Genomic DNA, 15,362 nt, shown 5'->3' with positions numbered 1-15,362 from the left:
CAGAAGGTCTACATCTACATCTACTTATAATGATGGATTGCATGGTCTCCCTACATTAAACATATTCCAGATGAGATGATGTTGGTAAGGGTCAGAATCTTCATGAAAACTGCTTAATCTTGGGTTTTGAGAAAAAAAAAAAAAAAAAAAATCTTATAATAAGATCTTATAAGAGGATAAGGCCCAATGTCAGTGGAGACTAGGTGCCATCAGTGCAGACCGGAGGGAATAAGCAAAGCTCCTCGATATTGAATATTTCTTCATTTTGGCAATAGTGTTGAACAGACAGTATTGGGCACTTGTATCATACACATCGTATGAGTTCATAAAAGGAAAGCAAACAAAACATGGCAGACAATTTTCTTGTCCAGTCGCTACTTATGTTTTTACATCTTCACTAGAACCTGGCCGACGTGTTTGACAAACCTTGGACAAACGACTCCAAACCAGTTCCTAAATTTAAATGGAAGTCAATGCAACGAGATTTTAGAGTAATTCTAGCGTAAGATCATCTGGCAAATCGGCTCCATTGATGCATCGGCTTCAAAAATATGTATTTAAAAATCATCCAGGCTCTAGTTTTGGGGAAAATTAAATGGCGTGAATAAATAGCTGTGTGAAACAGGGGCATTTAGATGGGATTTCTTATATCCTAATAGTCAGTTTCTTTGATTAGCTCAGATTAAAGACTGGCCTGCAAGTTAGCCACCGGAGATTCTGTCCAGCAGAATGACCTAAAAGTGAATTTTGATTTTTTTAAATCACCATTGAATGTGTTTTAAGCCCTGCAGACCAAGCCCTGGACTTGATCAAGCCTCACCTTGGGTGGAAGAGGCTCCAGCTTGAGTGAATGTTAGCCACCTAGCTAGCTATTTAGCTATCTGGCTATCTTTCTAGCTTCCACAGAGGAGGTAGCTAGCTAGCTCACATTAATGCTCAGTGAAATGGTTAAGATTAGGGTTTTGGTTTTTATTGTAAGTTAGCTGCTAAAAAACGTCCCCTCAAAAAATATTTTAACAGAATTATGTTTAGATACACAATTAGCTAGTGTTACATTCCCCACTACGTTAGCTATGTAGCTAGCTAACACGTACACACCTACAGAGTGATTTAGCTAGCTGTGCTAACTTCTTGTAGCTATTAAAAGATGCGTATGGGTGTCCCGAGAACCAGTTTTCGATTAATATAATTATTATACAGATATTGTGTGAAGCACATGATAGAGAAGGCAGAGATAGCATGGCTGTAGCTAGGCTAACTGCTCGAGCTGACCTTAGCCAAGTCCCATAACAGTAAAATGTATCCAAATAGAGCCTAATTTTGATTTATTTATGATAGCTAATATGTTGGCATATTCATCCCAACATGAGGACAACATATTAGCATGTTAGCTCATCTGAGGAGGCAGCCCTTAGACAGCCTTAGCTATCTGACAGGAAAACTAGCCATTTTCCTCAGCTGTTTTTTGAATAATAATAATAATTATTATTATTATTATTATTATTAATTCTTCTGTGTGCTGATAAACTGTTGTTGTGCTACTGATATTCTTTGCCTCCTAACACCAGTGTAATCACCTAAAAAATAAATTAGCCTCATGTTCTGCAGTTCAGCATTTCCCCTCAGGTTAGCCAAATATCTCTTGCTTTTAAAGGTTCTTGAATATTAAAATTATCCGGAATACTCGCTTCTTTTGACTATAGTCTTTTAATTTCAATGTATTTGCACTATAAAAGCTTTGCCTGGAGTTAAAATAACATATCCTGACCAACATCTTAGCTAGCTTGCTAACATAGAGGTAGCTCCCTAACTAGTTTAGCTAACTTGCACCCAAAGTGGAGCTGCGTTCCTTTCCCCAGGTGTTCCTAAGTGCCTTCGTATTTCCTACACACTAATCACATGAAATTAGCCAAGGGAACTTCTGTCGGCTGAATGACTTAGTTGGGAATGCCCTGCAACGTAATCACGTCCAGGACACCGCCATCTTCGGCAGTTCCTCTGCTTTCTATGGTAGCTAGCAAACTAACGAACTGTAGCCGTGTATGATCTTGTATGTAATATGGAGTTAAATGTGATTTTATGGACGTACAGCAGGTTTTTGTCAGGTTTACATTGGGTTGTACTGCTCATGATGAGCGCTAGCTGATTTAACACCCTAAGACACATGATGTCTGATGGGTAAACTTTGCTGTCTTCTTCCTGTGTGGAGATAAACCATTCATTACTACTCCCTACGCCGTTAGAAGTTCCCTTCGAACTGAACCATTTCACTCCCTGTGGTCCAGAACCTCACTTAAATTGTCTAAATTCCCTGTGCAGTCCACTTCAACGGGTTCTGGTCTTCAGGGCTGCAGCTAAAGGTCACTCAATAGGTCAGTACTTTTAGGTACTCATCTGCTGGACAAACGTTCCGGCAGGTTACTTGGGTTTCACCTTTCGCTGACTGCCAATCCTACATTGGAAATCCAGCCTTGTACTATCAAACCGTTGGTGCACTACAGAAACACGAACATATGTATTTGAAACTACATGACGTCATAATGATGCTTTATAACTGGTCCCACTACACACAGTTATCCTAAATACTACTGTCCATCAGTCAGTCGTTCAGCTGTGCACGAGTCCATCGGAGCGTTCCCCCAAGTCCTGAAGAAGCTAACCGAGAGTGTCAGCCCCTAACAGTCAGAAATAACAGCACTACAGTCCTGAGCAGTGTTACACTTCGTAAATAAAAAAAAAATACCTGGAAAAAGCAATAAAAAAAAAATGGTGTAGCACTTGTTTAACAAACTCAAAAACGAACAAAAAATACTTTGCCAACATTAAAAAAAAAAAAGACAAGACAAGACTCCTGGAATGTTAGGAATAGTCCATAGGATTTCTGTCCATTCGCTCTTTAAAGTCCAATCTAAAAATGGGGCTAGCACTTCATTAAACACGAGTAACCAATCTATCTCACTTTCATTCCCGTTTTCGTTCTCAAAAGACGTGGGTCATCTAAGAGGCTACGTAACGTCCCTGTGTCCTGGCTTCCAACTTCCAAAAAGCAGGCGGAAACAATTCCAGGCCAGTCTGTGCAATGGCTCCCTCCGATTCCTTTCGAGTCTATGAGCTGGAGAAGGCTTATTTATGGGCTGGGGCAGCTGTAAGGCAGGGGCGATAAAGGACAGTCCTTCGGAAATCCGGTCCGTGTCCCGGGTTCGTTCGACATGCCAACCGTTCACACCTTTCCTCGCCAGATGTCTTCAAAGACTCAAACGCCAAACTGTGAACCCCAGCGGCCGAGCCGTGTTCAATGTAAACAGGGGTGAGTTACGGGGTTGAATCGTGTTGAAAACGCGTGGTGCTCTGAGGGGGCAGGAAGACGAGGAAAGGGGTGGCGTGAGGAACTCCGGGGCAGGGCGGGTTCTCCTCTGGGCCGATGCGGAGACGAACCGCGCTATGTGACGTCCTCCTCTTCAGAGCAGTAGTCCCGACCCTGGAAAATACAGCGGGAGAAAACGACTTTTTAACTAAAGGTCACTTAAGTTACGTACGGCCTGCCACCGGCTAGAACATTGGACAACTCAACACCCAGAGAGTTGACCACTAACTGGTAATTAGCTGTTGCGGTGCACCATCGTACCCATCCATAAAGAGCGGGAGAGGTTGGCTGTGGCATCACCAGTGAATAAACTCACCATCTCATACCCATAACACTTAGACAGTTGCGCCACTCAGGAGCCCAGCTTGTGTTCACTACCCTGCCTCCCCTCCTTCTGTTTAATTTCCATTACATTCCTGTGTAATACTGCCATTGTGCTGTTGCAGATCTGTAACGTGAGATCAGTGCAAATAGATGTGGCCTCACCTTCTCGATTTTCTCGTCCAGCATCCTGAAGAACTCCTGCTGGCTCTCTGAGGAGTGGATGCTAAAACAGAGGAAAGGAAACTTAGCACGAGCTCCTTCAGCTCAGCTACAGCACTGCAGAGAGTGGAGGGTCAGCTACACTCACCTTATCTTATTAGTGTTTCCACTGACATCTTTGTGTTTGCCTTTGTGCAAAAATGTGCTCTTCTCCTAAAACACAAAAGTGAAGTGAGTCACGAGCAGGGGTGGAGCTCTCTGATCTCTCAACCTTTACTCAGGAAAAGATTCGACAGTCTGCATTAAAGCTCAGAGTTTGCAATTCAGTTTTATTTTTAGAACAATACACAAAACAGGCAAATGTGACTGGAGAGTGGGTTTATGGGAGGTGTATAAGAGGAGAGTGGGTATATGGGAGAGGTTTAGGAGGAGAGTGGGTATAGGAGGCGACATAGGAGGCGACAGTGGGTATAGGTTGAGAGAAGTGGTACAGGAGGTGTATAGGAGGCGGTGTATAGGAGGCGAGAGTTGGTGTAAGAGGTGTATTCGAAGGGGGAGTGAGTATACAGGAGGCAAGAGCGGTTACACAGTAGACAAGAGTGGGTATATGGGAGATGTATAGGGGGCAAGGGTGGGTATAAGAGGTTTACTGGTAGGTGATATGAGGAGGCGACTAGGAATAGGAGCAGAGAGTTGGTGCAGGAGGCGAGCGTGGGTGTATAGAAGGTGTATAGGTGGCGAGAGTGGGTATATGGGAGATGTATAGGTGGCGAGAGTGGGTATAAGAGGTTTACTGGTAGGTGATATGAGGAGGCAGAGAGTTGGTGCAGGAGGCGAGCGTGGGTGTATAGAAGGTGTATAGGTGGCGAGAGTGGGTATATGGGAGATGTAGAGGGGAGAGTGCGTATGGGAAGTGAGAGTCGGTGTACAGGAGGCGATACAGATGGCAAGAGTGGGTATTTGTGTGTGTGTGTGTGTGTGTGTGTGTGTGTGTGTCGTTACCAGGTTCTCCTGGTTGCGCGTGTTCATTCGCTCCTCCTCTCCATGAGCAAACTTCACCTTCTCAACTCCTTTCATTTTGTACTCATCTGAGGAGAAAACACAATTTCCTCCATTCCCTGCACAGCCTTCATCAGCACGGCAGCGCTAGCAGTGCTAACGTTGCTAAATACACTTCACAGGATTCAACAACTCTTTGATGTTCCATTAAGGCTAATTAGCGTTCTGTTGGTTTTCTAAAAAAAATAAAAATCTCTGCATCAAGTGGGGTCAGTTTTTTTCTGTTACTCAGAACAGGGGGAAAAACAGTCTATACTGGTTCGAGACAGTTTTTATATATCCTGATGACCACTAACTACTGACCACTGACCACTGACCACTGACCCACCACGACGATCTAAACCAAATCACTACATCTGAAATTAGCGTGACTTAAGGCTTCTTTATTCAAACGTTGCTAATTAAATTTGAACATGAGCATCACCTTCAGTCCCTAACCCTAACAGTCAGGACTCACCAGAGAAGGCGTCTCCATTGCTGTATGCTTTGCCCCGCCCCTCCTCGTCTCCGGGTACAGCTGATAACGGCTTGGCCGAGGTGCAGCCCATCGCCTCACTGCCTCGCCGCCACCTCCGGCATCGTACTGCGTACAGCACCTGGAAAAGACAGAAAGCACCATAGTTAGCCATTTTGGTGAAAAGCTCCACCCACCTTAAAAACACATCATCAGAAGGCGTTTTTCTAGGCTTCAAACTAGGAGATCTCACTCTAGAGGCTCCAGCATCCCACCGTCGGAGAAGAGTGGCCATGTTTACAGCACATGCAGAGATGGGAAGTGTTGTTCTTGTGGCAGGACTCCCCACTTTAACCTCCAGTACTGCTTATCCTTGAGGAACTGTTGGAGGTTCTTTAATTTGAAACTGTGGAGGAACCACTTGAGGAACCTTGAAAAGTATTTTGTTTTGAAGAAATCAATTCCTTGAAGGTTCCTCACAGCTTCAAACGGAAGAACCTCCATCAGTTCCTCAAGGATCAAAGACAACAGTTCCAGAGAGAACCATATTTCTTACCCGATTTAACATTTCCTCTTATTAAACTATGTAGTTCAACAAGGGTTCCACTGTTCCCTTTTTCTGCACTATACAGAACCATTCTTGGCTGCATCCCAATACTTGCACAAAGCCTGATCTGTATCTCACAGCCTCGGTAAACACTGACAGAGCTGACTAGCAGATGGATCCACATGGGTACCAGATCCGATTAAAATAAGGCAAGCAGAACACAACCATGACGACAGACTGGCTGTGTCCCTGTAACCCAAAAAAAAAAAAAAAGGTTCTTCAAGTGTTATTTAGTGAAGGGAGTCGAGGGGCCCAGTGTAACATAACGAATTCTTCTCCATGACGGGAAAGCTTGTATAGATGATTCTATAAAGAACCTTTAGAGTCCCACAACCCTTTTAGTTTAGAGTATAGCCCTATTGTTGGGAGACTGTGAGTTATTAGTGATTCCACTAATAAAAGTCCAATAAAACTGTGGAAGAAGGTGATAGGTTTGCAGTTAGCACCATGCTAACGAGGGATGTGGGTGAGTATCAATATACTGAAGTATCACGATATTCTGTAATGCAGTACTGTATCGTTTCTCAAATGTAAAGATTGGTGGCAGACCACTAGAGGGCAGTGTTGTCTTCAGATCCCACTTTTTAAAAATATATAAAATAAAACAAATAAACTACAGCCAAACCACAGCCCACAACAAACCACGTCTGACAGTTTTCCTAAAATTTGAAGAAAAAAAAAAAAATTAGTAATAGAGACAATAATATTTTTTCCTGTACTGCTCCTTTAATGCTGGACTCTTAGTGGTCAGTACTGACCCCTCTGTAATGTATGTAGTGATGTTTAACTCATCAGCTCTTGCCCAATCCAAAGACAATATGAGGGTGTACGAGGGCGTGTTCCACCTACGAGCGCCTCCTGGCAGAACTGTGGTCAGGGTTGGTGAGGTCATCACCTCTGCTATTGTCTAAACTCGAGTCTCAGTAAGAGGCAGGATGTTACACAGCCTTTCTGAGCAGCACCGCACAGGACAATTCACAGCACACCACTAAACTTCGGCCTATTTTTGGAAAAAATAAGCGGCTCAGGTCTCGCAGTATTCGCTGACACGCGAGGCTGATCGCCGAAATCCGGCTGATGTTCAAACAAAACTGTGGCCTAGGACTTCAGTTCCTGCTCCGATTTCAAACCCTGTGCAGAAGAGGCCATCATTAAAGGGGCAGTTCAGCAAAAACACCTTAAACATGCCCACAGCACCACTCCTATCTAGAACATGGTGTTGAAGCCTGAACTGACAGACCCATATGAATGCACCGTATGGACAAAAGTATTGGGACATCTGCTCATTCATTATTTCTTCTGAAATTAAGGGGATTAAACAGCTGATCCTGCTTTTGCTGGAGTAACTGTCTCTACTGTCCAGGAAAAAAGACTTACTACTAGATTTTGGAGGAGCATAGCTGTGAGGATTGGATTGCATTCAGTCACAACTCCCCAACTCATCACAGAAGTACTGGATGGGGCTCCACCATCCATCACTCCAGAGAACACAGTTCCTTCTACTGCTCCACAGCTCAATGCTGGGGGGGGGGGCTTTAGACCCCTCTAGCCCAGGATGGTGTATGCCATCATGTTTAGAATACTGATCAATATATTAACACTTTTTCTAATAATAATAATACTAAAAATAAAAGCACAACTTTGCAAAAAAGGTCATAATTTAGGCACGAAACTGTAGCTAATCCCATCCCACCTTCAAGACGCATCATCAGTGGAGGGTTTTTCCAGTCTTCGAACCAGAAAATGTGGCTTTGGAGGCTAAAGCGCGGCACGCATTCATGTTTACAGCAAACGTAGCGAGCGATGGGTTTGATAGCGTAACTCTTCGCATCAGTTGGGGCTCCCCTTTAATGTCACCATGAAAACGATCTACAATTCACACTGATGGCATCTGTCCGTCAGTGACACGGGTAGGAGAATGCAGCGGCCACAGGGTTGTGGGTTCGATACCCGGGCTTGGCAAGCTGCCACTATTGGGCCCTTCACCTTGGACTCTGCAGCAACAGCTGTCCACCGCTCCAGGCACGTTTCCTCACTACCATGCATGTACAGATGTGTTAACGGCGGAGGGCAAATTCCCCCAGTGTCCGAAACTAACGGTGAATATGGTTGTCTTGTCTCGCTTGTCTAGTGCTACTGGTCTTACTGGTGTGTTGTGTGATTGGCTGACCCTCCAGCGCTCTTAAGTCGTTGAACTGTACAAGACTATAAAATATAACACCAGTAAAAGCTCTTAAACTGGAGCGCACCCACTGCCCTGTCCATGCAGTGCTTGCCCCATTAAGGGCCTGGTTGTGACCTTTAGAGCTTCTGGATCTGGAGTTTTGAAGGATGGTCTTGTTGGACCACAAGGAGGAGGTCCCACATCTGTATCCAGCTGCCCAGCATCGTTGAGCCAGTTTAGGGGCTCAGTGTTCCCATCTACAGCTGAAGCCCCTGAATCCGGATTGCCCTGTTTGTGTTTACACTGCCTACAAAGCGAATCCATGGCCTAGCCAGGAAACGCTCCGAGCCAGACCAATAGAAAACGAAAGAAAAACACAAGTATGAGTGTGTTTCTGAGCAAAACACACTCCAACCCTTCTTTTGTAGCCCCTGATACACACACACACACACTTCCTCGGCTAAGTGTGTTAGCGCTATACGGACACAGCAGTCTGCAGAGGAACTAGGAAAGGCGGCGCTAATCTGGACAAACAACAATGGAAACGGGCAGCAGAGCAGCTAATTAGGCGAATTGCTCGTATTACATACAAACAGGCGCACATGTTAGATGGACTAGCCCGTATTTGGGGCATCCTGAGCAGCTAATGCGTGTCTTACCTTTGTAAAAACGTGATGTTTGTGGTGGTGCTGGTCAGCGGTCAGCTATGGAAAGCGGGAGCTTCGTGTCCTGCATGGGAATCGCAGCCAGACATTAGCAATCGAGCTGCGGAACAAAGGCACGGGAGGTGTGCTATTTCACCCCGAAAACAGCCGCTCTCCGCTGAACAGCAGCGTCGGGGTTATTATATTTAATAAAGCAACGTTTTTATTAATAAAGCAGAAAGCGTTGGCTGATTTCAGTGTCTTCATCGAATTTTTCGCTCCACCTTAAACGGAGCAGCAGTTACTGTCTGTGCGTAGCTGGAGAATGTACATGTGTGTAATGGAGCGGCTGCCGCATTTAAGGTGGAACGGAACAAGAAAATAAATGTACAGCTTCAATGTTTTTGGGTTTAATCTCACCCTTTGATTTAAAAAAGATAAAGAAAGTAAACGTTAAATGTTAAATCGTTAAAGGTTAAAGGCCTACGTCACCGAGTGCTGCAAAAATCAAAACAAAAGCAGTCGGAGTCTATTAAATGCAACACACGTTTTTTAACCACCCGTATTCCAGGAGAAGTAGCCGGACTCCCTGCAGTTTTATAATATTTATAATAAATTGCAGTTAAAAGCTATTGTTATGATTAAGCCACTGTAGGCGTTTGCTGGATTTCCTGTTGGTGGGGTCAGCGGTTTCTGCAGCTGCTATCAATGAACCAATCACCGCACAGGAGGCGGGGCCTGTCGGAATACCAGTGGGTTTGGCGATGACGTTTTACAATTTTATAATCACGGTATTTTTTAATAGTTGGCACGGTTATGATATAACGATATTTCATAAGAGCAACAAAAAAATGTAACCATTATTTAACCATATTTAGTGTTTTCATAATGACTTAATAACACAGTGTAAAGGAATGCCAAAGGTTTCATATGTGAGCTGTACAATAATCATATAACAAAATAATACTATCACTACTACTAATAACAAATATTATTAATATTTTCGAAGGTCTAAGTCTTTGGTAATCAAGGTGGTTAAAATAAATAAATAAATAAAATAATAAAAAAAAAAGGCTAGCCACCCAAATCATACCCTATACTAGGCTAGGGCATAGGAACCAGCCTGGCCAGGATGGTCATGCTGGTAGACCAGCTGAACCATCAAACTCAAACAAAAGAGCTAAACTGGTCAAATAGCTTGAGCTAGCTCCCAATTTAGCTTACTCTCACACCAAAGCCAAGAGACTCACACTACTCACTCTAAACACACTTCATTTGTTTCCTATTTTCAACAGATTTATTTATTTGGCAGGAGGTTAGAGTGAGTTGCGAGAGTTGGCCGCCCTGTAAAAACATCCAAATCATGAAATATAAACTTTGATTTGATTTGGATGCTTTTACTAAGCTACAGACTCTCACACACGGGTTGAGAGATTATCACAGTATTTACGGTATGGTAAAATCTACATAAATGATATCTGTGTATTTCCCACCACTGCAGGAAAGAAGACACTGGAGGTTTCTTTCCATTTCCAACTTTATTTTTTTGTGTTAGCAGACATACCTGACAGCCAAACAGCTGCAGGGACATTAATGAGAAGAAATCCAGAATAAAATGAAAGCTTTTTTACATACCTGTACAGTTTCTATTACAAAACAGTGGACTTGATCAATGATAATGTACTAAAAAAATCCTCCTCAGTGGAAAATAAATATACAAGATACTTTTTATATCTCAACACCAGCGTGCCATCAGCCTCTCTTTTTACGATTAGCAATCTCAGGGGGTTGCAATGTTTAACTGCATTTTTTTCCTCTCAGCAAGAACGCCTTCATTCAGTCCGTGGTGTATCTGCCTCGTCTTTCACATCGCTCTGCTGAGTGTGGATCCAGAGTGGCTTCTGAGTCCGTCTTTGGCTCTCATGATGAACGACTTAGGTCACATGAATCCAGCAGCCCATCAAACCACGAGATCAAAATCATCACGCTGGAGGAGAATGAATAGATAAATAAATAAATAGATGAATGTATCTATTCATCTTGTTAGTTACAAACCACAAAATGTGCTTAAAAATTAAATTATACATATATATATTTTCTTTTTTTTTTTTTTTTATCTGTACCTGTTTACACCTGTAGCTGCTTCTATACACTGTGTAAATAATTCTGGATGAACTGACCAATAGAAACGCTCCAAATTACTTGGAATAAAAAAAATAAAATGACTTTTTTTATTGTCAATATTTTACATTGACTTCCATTAAAATTTTAGATTTTTTTTAAACGTCTCCTATAAAGTCAGTAATGATTTCAATGTTTTTTTTTTATTTTTTATTTACATGTTTTTCCACTGGACATTGACAATATCGCAGCTGTCCATTTAAAAACATGCATCTCCAAAACATCAATATGGGAGTGATAAGGGGAGAGAGCGCTATCCACCCACCCAGAGAGCGCATGGCAAATTGTGCTCTCTCAGGCTCCGGCTGCTGATGGCGAAGCAGCATGACCCAGGATTCGAACCAGCGATCCTCGGGCCATAGTATCAGTGTGTTAGTCTGCGTCAGAGCCGCTCTGAGCCCATCATCCCCAGTTAGTGTTCAATCATGTAAATGTAATTGTTTGCCAAATGATTCCATTAATCTGCTAATTAGGTGTTTCAATCTGCTGAACGAAGTGCTCGGAAGTGTTCGATGTGGAGTTTGCTATGAAGCTTGTACTGAAAGGCCAGACAGCACATTAGCATGACATCTGTATGCAGAACCTCGAGAGTCTGTACCTCCTCGTTGTAATTCATGACATGCTGTTTGATCTTGGAGGAGTCCACCCAGGTCACGAAATCCTCCATATTTCTGTAGAGATGAAGATGATGAAGTAAACCAGACAACAACTCTCAACAACTTGGCCGATATTGAAGATCTCTGATCAATAAAATATGAAACAGCTATAAACAGTAGGGATGCATTGATATGGCAATTGTGGGCTGATGCCTCTTTTTGTACAAATCTGGAGGCAAAATCCAACTGGAACAGCTTCTAAAATGCATTAGTAAAAGGTTACAAGTGCAGTAAAAACGACACAGTCCAGTTCAGGGAGGTAGCCATTCAGCTCTTTCTGCAACTTTCTGATACCAATATGGTTTGGATATCATCTTGCATTCCAAGTATTCAACGTCTTCCATTACTTGGGAAATTCTCGCATGTACAGAAAGCTAAATTCACATGGTTTAACACATGGTGGAGCTTAACGTGTCTTTGAGGAAGACCAGGCTTGAGTTCGCCCTCCCTGGCTGAGAGTGGGATAGTTGGATAAAACCAAACCGGGGGGAGAAAATTGTGAAGGAAGCAGAACTAACCTTGTGACAAGAAAAGCAGGGTCTGTGATGACCTCTGGCCCAACACGAACATCTGCCAATCAGTGAAGGAACTGCAGTAACAGAACTGCTGGATTAATCATGTAAAAACAAGCTTCTGGTGAATATGGGGTTTGTTTTGTGCAGTGCTTCTTCTAGCACTGCACATTAGGCATTAGGCATGGTTCCAATAGGTTCATATAGTTTATCTGCTCCAGAGAGTGCTATTCTATTGGCAGTACTTCCCAATACTACAGGGACTAGACAAGCTGTCTGTGTGCTAGTGCACATCTGTGGCAGCAATTGGTGCAACTTAAAGTAGCCAATGAGTTTATTAGAAGAGGTGTCCACCTCATTTGGACATTAACATACATTTATTATACTTCAATTAAACAGCAGCAGGGTATGTGTAGCAGCGTTCACACTGGTTCTAACGAACCGCATTATCAGATCTGGATTAACCCTGCTAAACCACTGGATTCTATTCTGTTAAGTGAATAAAAAAAAAAGTGAATTAATAGAAATTGTATTTTAAACATCAAATCGTACCTTGATGTAAAACCATGAAATCTGGTTGAAAAAAATCTGTTTTAATTTAGAATTCAGTTTCAAATGCTGTGATACAGATTGTAATTCACATTCAAATTCAGATTTCTAACGACTTTATTCTTCATATGAACTTCTTATTAAAGTTAAGCCTGTGTTTGGTCCGTATTGTGTTCATACTTCAATTAAACCGGATTGTTTAGAACTGTTAGCAGCACTTCATTCAATCAAATGGGAGCGTTCTCACTGGTTTAAACAATCTGAACTAACAGAGGAACCATCACACCAGGGATTGCTCAAACCAAAATCGTCTAGGTCTAAACCAGCCCTCCAAAACAATCATGAAGGATACGTCCTTGCTCGATGAAAGTGATGGCGGTCTTCAGGTTCTGAGCCATACGCAGCTTCAGCATGATGGTGGGCAGCCGCCTCCTGCAGGTCAGAGGAAAAATATGTAAACGTCAACAATGTAGTTTTATGGTAGAGTACCACTGATTTTTGCCCCATGTTCTCTTTCCCTGCACTGGAGAACCGAGCAGAACATGAACTCTCTCACTCACCTACAGAAACAGGACGCGCTGACGGCATTTGCGAGGGACAGGTTCTGTTTGGTGGGGATCAAGCCAGCGCTGTAACTGTAGAGAGAAACAGCGCATCAGACCACACCTCAAATCTTAAGAAAGGACATTGTATCTCAGCTGATCATCATCTACGTCAATATGTACGGTCGTGTTCTCCGAGGAGGTTCTCAAACGTACAGCTTCTCCAGCAGCTGGGAGGTGCTCTGAGCTCGGAAACCGTCCTTTTCATCCAAGTCGCGGATTTTCTGGGTCAGTTCTCTGATGTTGCGACTGAGTTTGTTGTACCTGAGGAAACACGTTCAAAACAGAATAGTGAGCACCATTCAGACAGAACTAGTTTTAGGTAAAAGGTCTATGACAGAACTGGAAGTCTGGCTCTGATGTGGTCGTATTAAATCGGATCATCACTATATGCTACACTGAACTATGCTTTTGTGTTCTGGTGGCTACTGTAAGACATCGGTGCTCGGAGGAGGACCTGCATCTACAACAACCAACAAGATCAGATTAGACCAGTTTCAGCATCACTCCACTGGGGGTCTGTCCTTGAGAATCTATTATTAATGATCACTATTCTATAGAGAGATGTTTTTTATTGGACAACAACAATATTAACCCACTACTTTAGAGAACTCCTGCAGGCCTAAAGCGTCCTTCAACCATAATTAAGGAGGATTCATCATGGCAAATATACGAGTACATTACTTTTAATACACATCTAATGTTTTTGCTGTCATGTTTTCCGGAGAAGGGAATGATCTTCTGGACTTTTCTTGTAATGTACCGATATTTCATTTCAAACACTTTTAAAGAAAATGTTTACAGCTAAGGCTGAAATCCAGGTTTTAATTCTCCAGTCCACCTTAAACAGTGCAGCAAAGTCAGTTAGCTAGTGCAATAACAATAAGGTGGAATTAAAATAAGAAATTAAATAAGAAGTTACTGTATTATTTTATTTCAGATGAGGAAAAAAAAAATAACTACAGATTTTTTTAAGTAGCCTAAGATAGATAAATAAAAACCTAGCTACATATCCTGATCTTACCGAAAATATTTTCCCATAAGAGTTTTTAACACTTCCACTCTTAATATCCTAAATATATTCTTTAAAAATAAAATTGACCCAAATTAACTGCTTAATAAACAGTCCAGCAGGGTCAGCCACATTATAAACAGTTACTCAGGGGAAGCTCCTCACTTGGTGTAATCCTCCCTCTTCTCGATGTGGTATTTCCTCAGGATTTTCACCTCGTGCAGGTTGTTGTCCACCTCCCAGTTAATGAAGTCGACTTTCTTCAGGAGCTTCTGCTCGTGGAATTTCAGCTTTCGGACCATTTTATCGATTAAACCACAGAAAGCCTTTAAATGTTTAGTTATTTAAACTCCTGGCTGAGTAAAGCGCGTAAATGTAAAATGTAAAGGTGAAAAGTTTAATAAAAGAAGCTGAAATTCCGCCGTTTCTGCTGTTTCTGCTGTTTCTGCGGATCTGAATGTGGAGCCACTCAGAGACACATGGCTGACTGCAGGAGGGGCGCACAGTAAACACTGCTGCTCGGACACAGCGCCCCCAGCAGACCGGGATGAACACCGACACTCTGAGACTGCTGTTGTCATGTAAACAATATCTTTCTCTCTTCCTTCATTCCTTTATTATTTTCTTTTCTATTATTTTATTCATTTTTGTATTAATGAAATAAATAAATATTATTTTTCTTTTATTCTTTGCATTTTCTTTCTTTCCTTCCTCTGCTCTTTTTTAGTTGTTTCCCTTTTCTTTCATCTTTCTTTCATCATTTCCTTCATTGTTTTTTGTTTAGTTTTTTTCTTTTTCAATTATCTTTCTGTCTTTTGTTCTTTTTTTAGTTTTTTTCTTTTATCTTTCCTTTGTTTTTATATATATTTTTTATATATTATTTTTTTCTTTCATATTTCTTTCTTTTGTTCTTTTTTACTTTTTTATTTATCCTTTTTCTTTTGTTCTTTTTTAGTTATTTCCTTTTTCTTTTATTCTTTCCTTCATTCTGTTTTGTTGTTTTCTTTTTCATGAATCTTTCTTTTGTTCTTTTTCCTTTTTTGCTTTCATCTTTCTTTCTTTCCTTTGTTTTTGT

The 15,362-nt window shown here is 41.9% G+C and overlaps 2 protein-coding genes across 3 annotated transcripts; both read right to left on the bottom strand.

Annotated features, from left to right (window-relative positions):
* Positions 1-244: 244 nt before the first annotated feature.
* Positions 245-9,439, bottom strand: LOC140562633 (uncharacterized protein C1orf21 homolog). 2 transcript variants are annotated; one of them, XM_072688428.1, is made up of 7 exons: positions 9,323-9,439; positions 8,791-8,860; positions 5,364-5,502; positions 4,850-4,935; positions 3,996-4,060; positions 3,851-3,911; positions 245-3,478 (listed from the first exon to the last, which is right to left on the bottom strand). In XM_072688428.1, the coding sequence occupies exons 3-7, from the start codon at positions 5,452-5,454 to the stop codon at positions 3,440-3,442; spliced, it is 342 nt and encodes a 113-aa protein (XP_072544529.1). In that variant the 5' UTR covers positions 5,455-5,502; positions 8,791-8,860; positions 9,323-9,439; the 3' UTR covers positions 245-3,439. The 2 variants fall into 2 exon arrangements, with proteins under 2 accessions (XP_072544529.1, XP_072544528.1); XM_072688427.1 differs by lacking the exon at positions 9,323-9,439 and having other exon boundaries at positions 8,791-9,253.
* An 855-nt stretch (positions 9,440-10,294) lies between these two features.
* On the bottom strand, positions 10,295-14,765 carry imp3 (IMP U3 small nucleolar ribonucleoprotein 3). The gene is made up of 7 exons (XM_072687023.1): positions 14,453-14,765; positions 13,432-13,539; positions 13,234-13,308; positions 13,026-13,105; positions 12,131-12,182; positions 11,555-11,627; positions 10,295-10,762 (listed from the first exon to the last, which is right to left on the bottom strand). Exons 1-7 carry the CDS (start codon positions 14,587-14,589, stop codon positions 10,736-10,738), a joined length of 552 nt encoding a protein of 183 aa, XP_072543124.1. The 5' UTR covers positions 14,590-14,765; the 3' UTR covers positions 10,295-10,735.
* Positions 14,766-15,362: the final 597 nt, after the last annotated feature.

Source organism: Salminus brasiliensis, chromosome 9, assembly GCF_030463535.1.
Source record: "Salminus brasiliensis chromosome 9, fSalBra1.hap2, whole genome shotgun sequence".
Taxonomy (NCBI): domain Eukaryota; kingdom Metazoa; phylum Chordata; class Actinopteri; order Characiformes; family Bryconidae; genus Salminus; species Salminus brasiliensis.
Note: the sequence above shows the minus strand (reverse complement) of the source record. Positions and strands in the feature narration are given on the sequence as shown.

Coding starts and splice junctions, on each gene's coding strand:
- LOC140562633 (XM_072688428.1), bottom strand. CDS start 5,454: ATGGGCTGCACCTCGGCCAAGCCGTTATCAGCTGTACCCGGAGACGAG. Junction 4,936..5,363: donor CAATGGAGACGCCTTCTCTG/GTGAGTCCTGAC, acceptor TTTTCTCCTCAG/ATGAGTACAAAATGAAAGGA. Junction 3,912..3,995: donor GGAAACACTAATAAGATAAG/GTGAGTGTAGCT, acceptor CCTCTGTTTTAG/CATCCACTCCTCAGAGAGCC.
- imp3 (XM_072687023.1), bottom strand. CDS start 14,589: ATGGTCCGAAAGCTGAAATTCCACGAGCAGAAGCTCCTGAAGAAAGTC. Junction 13,540..14,452: donor AAGAGGGAGGATTACACCAA/GTGAGGAGCTTC, acceptor GTGTTTCCTCAG/GTACAACAAACTCAGTCGCA. Junction 13,309..13,431: donor TCCCAGCTGCTGGAGAAGCT/GTACGTTTGAGA, acceptor TTCTCTCTACAG/TTACAGCGCTGGCTTGATCC.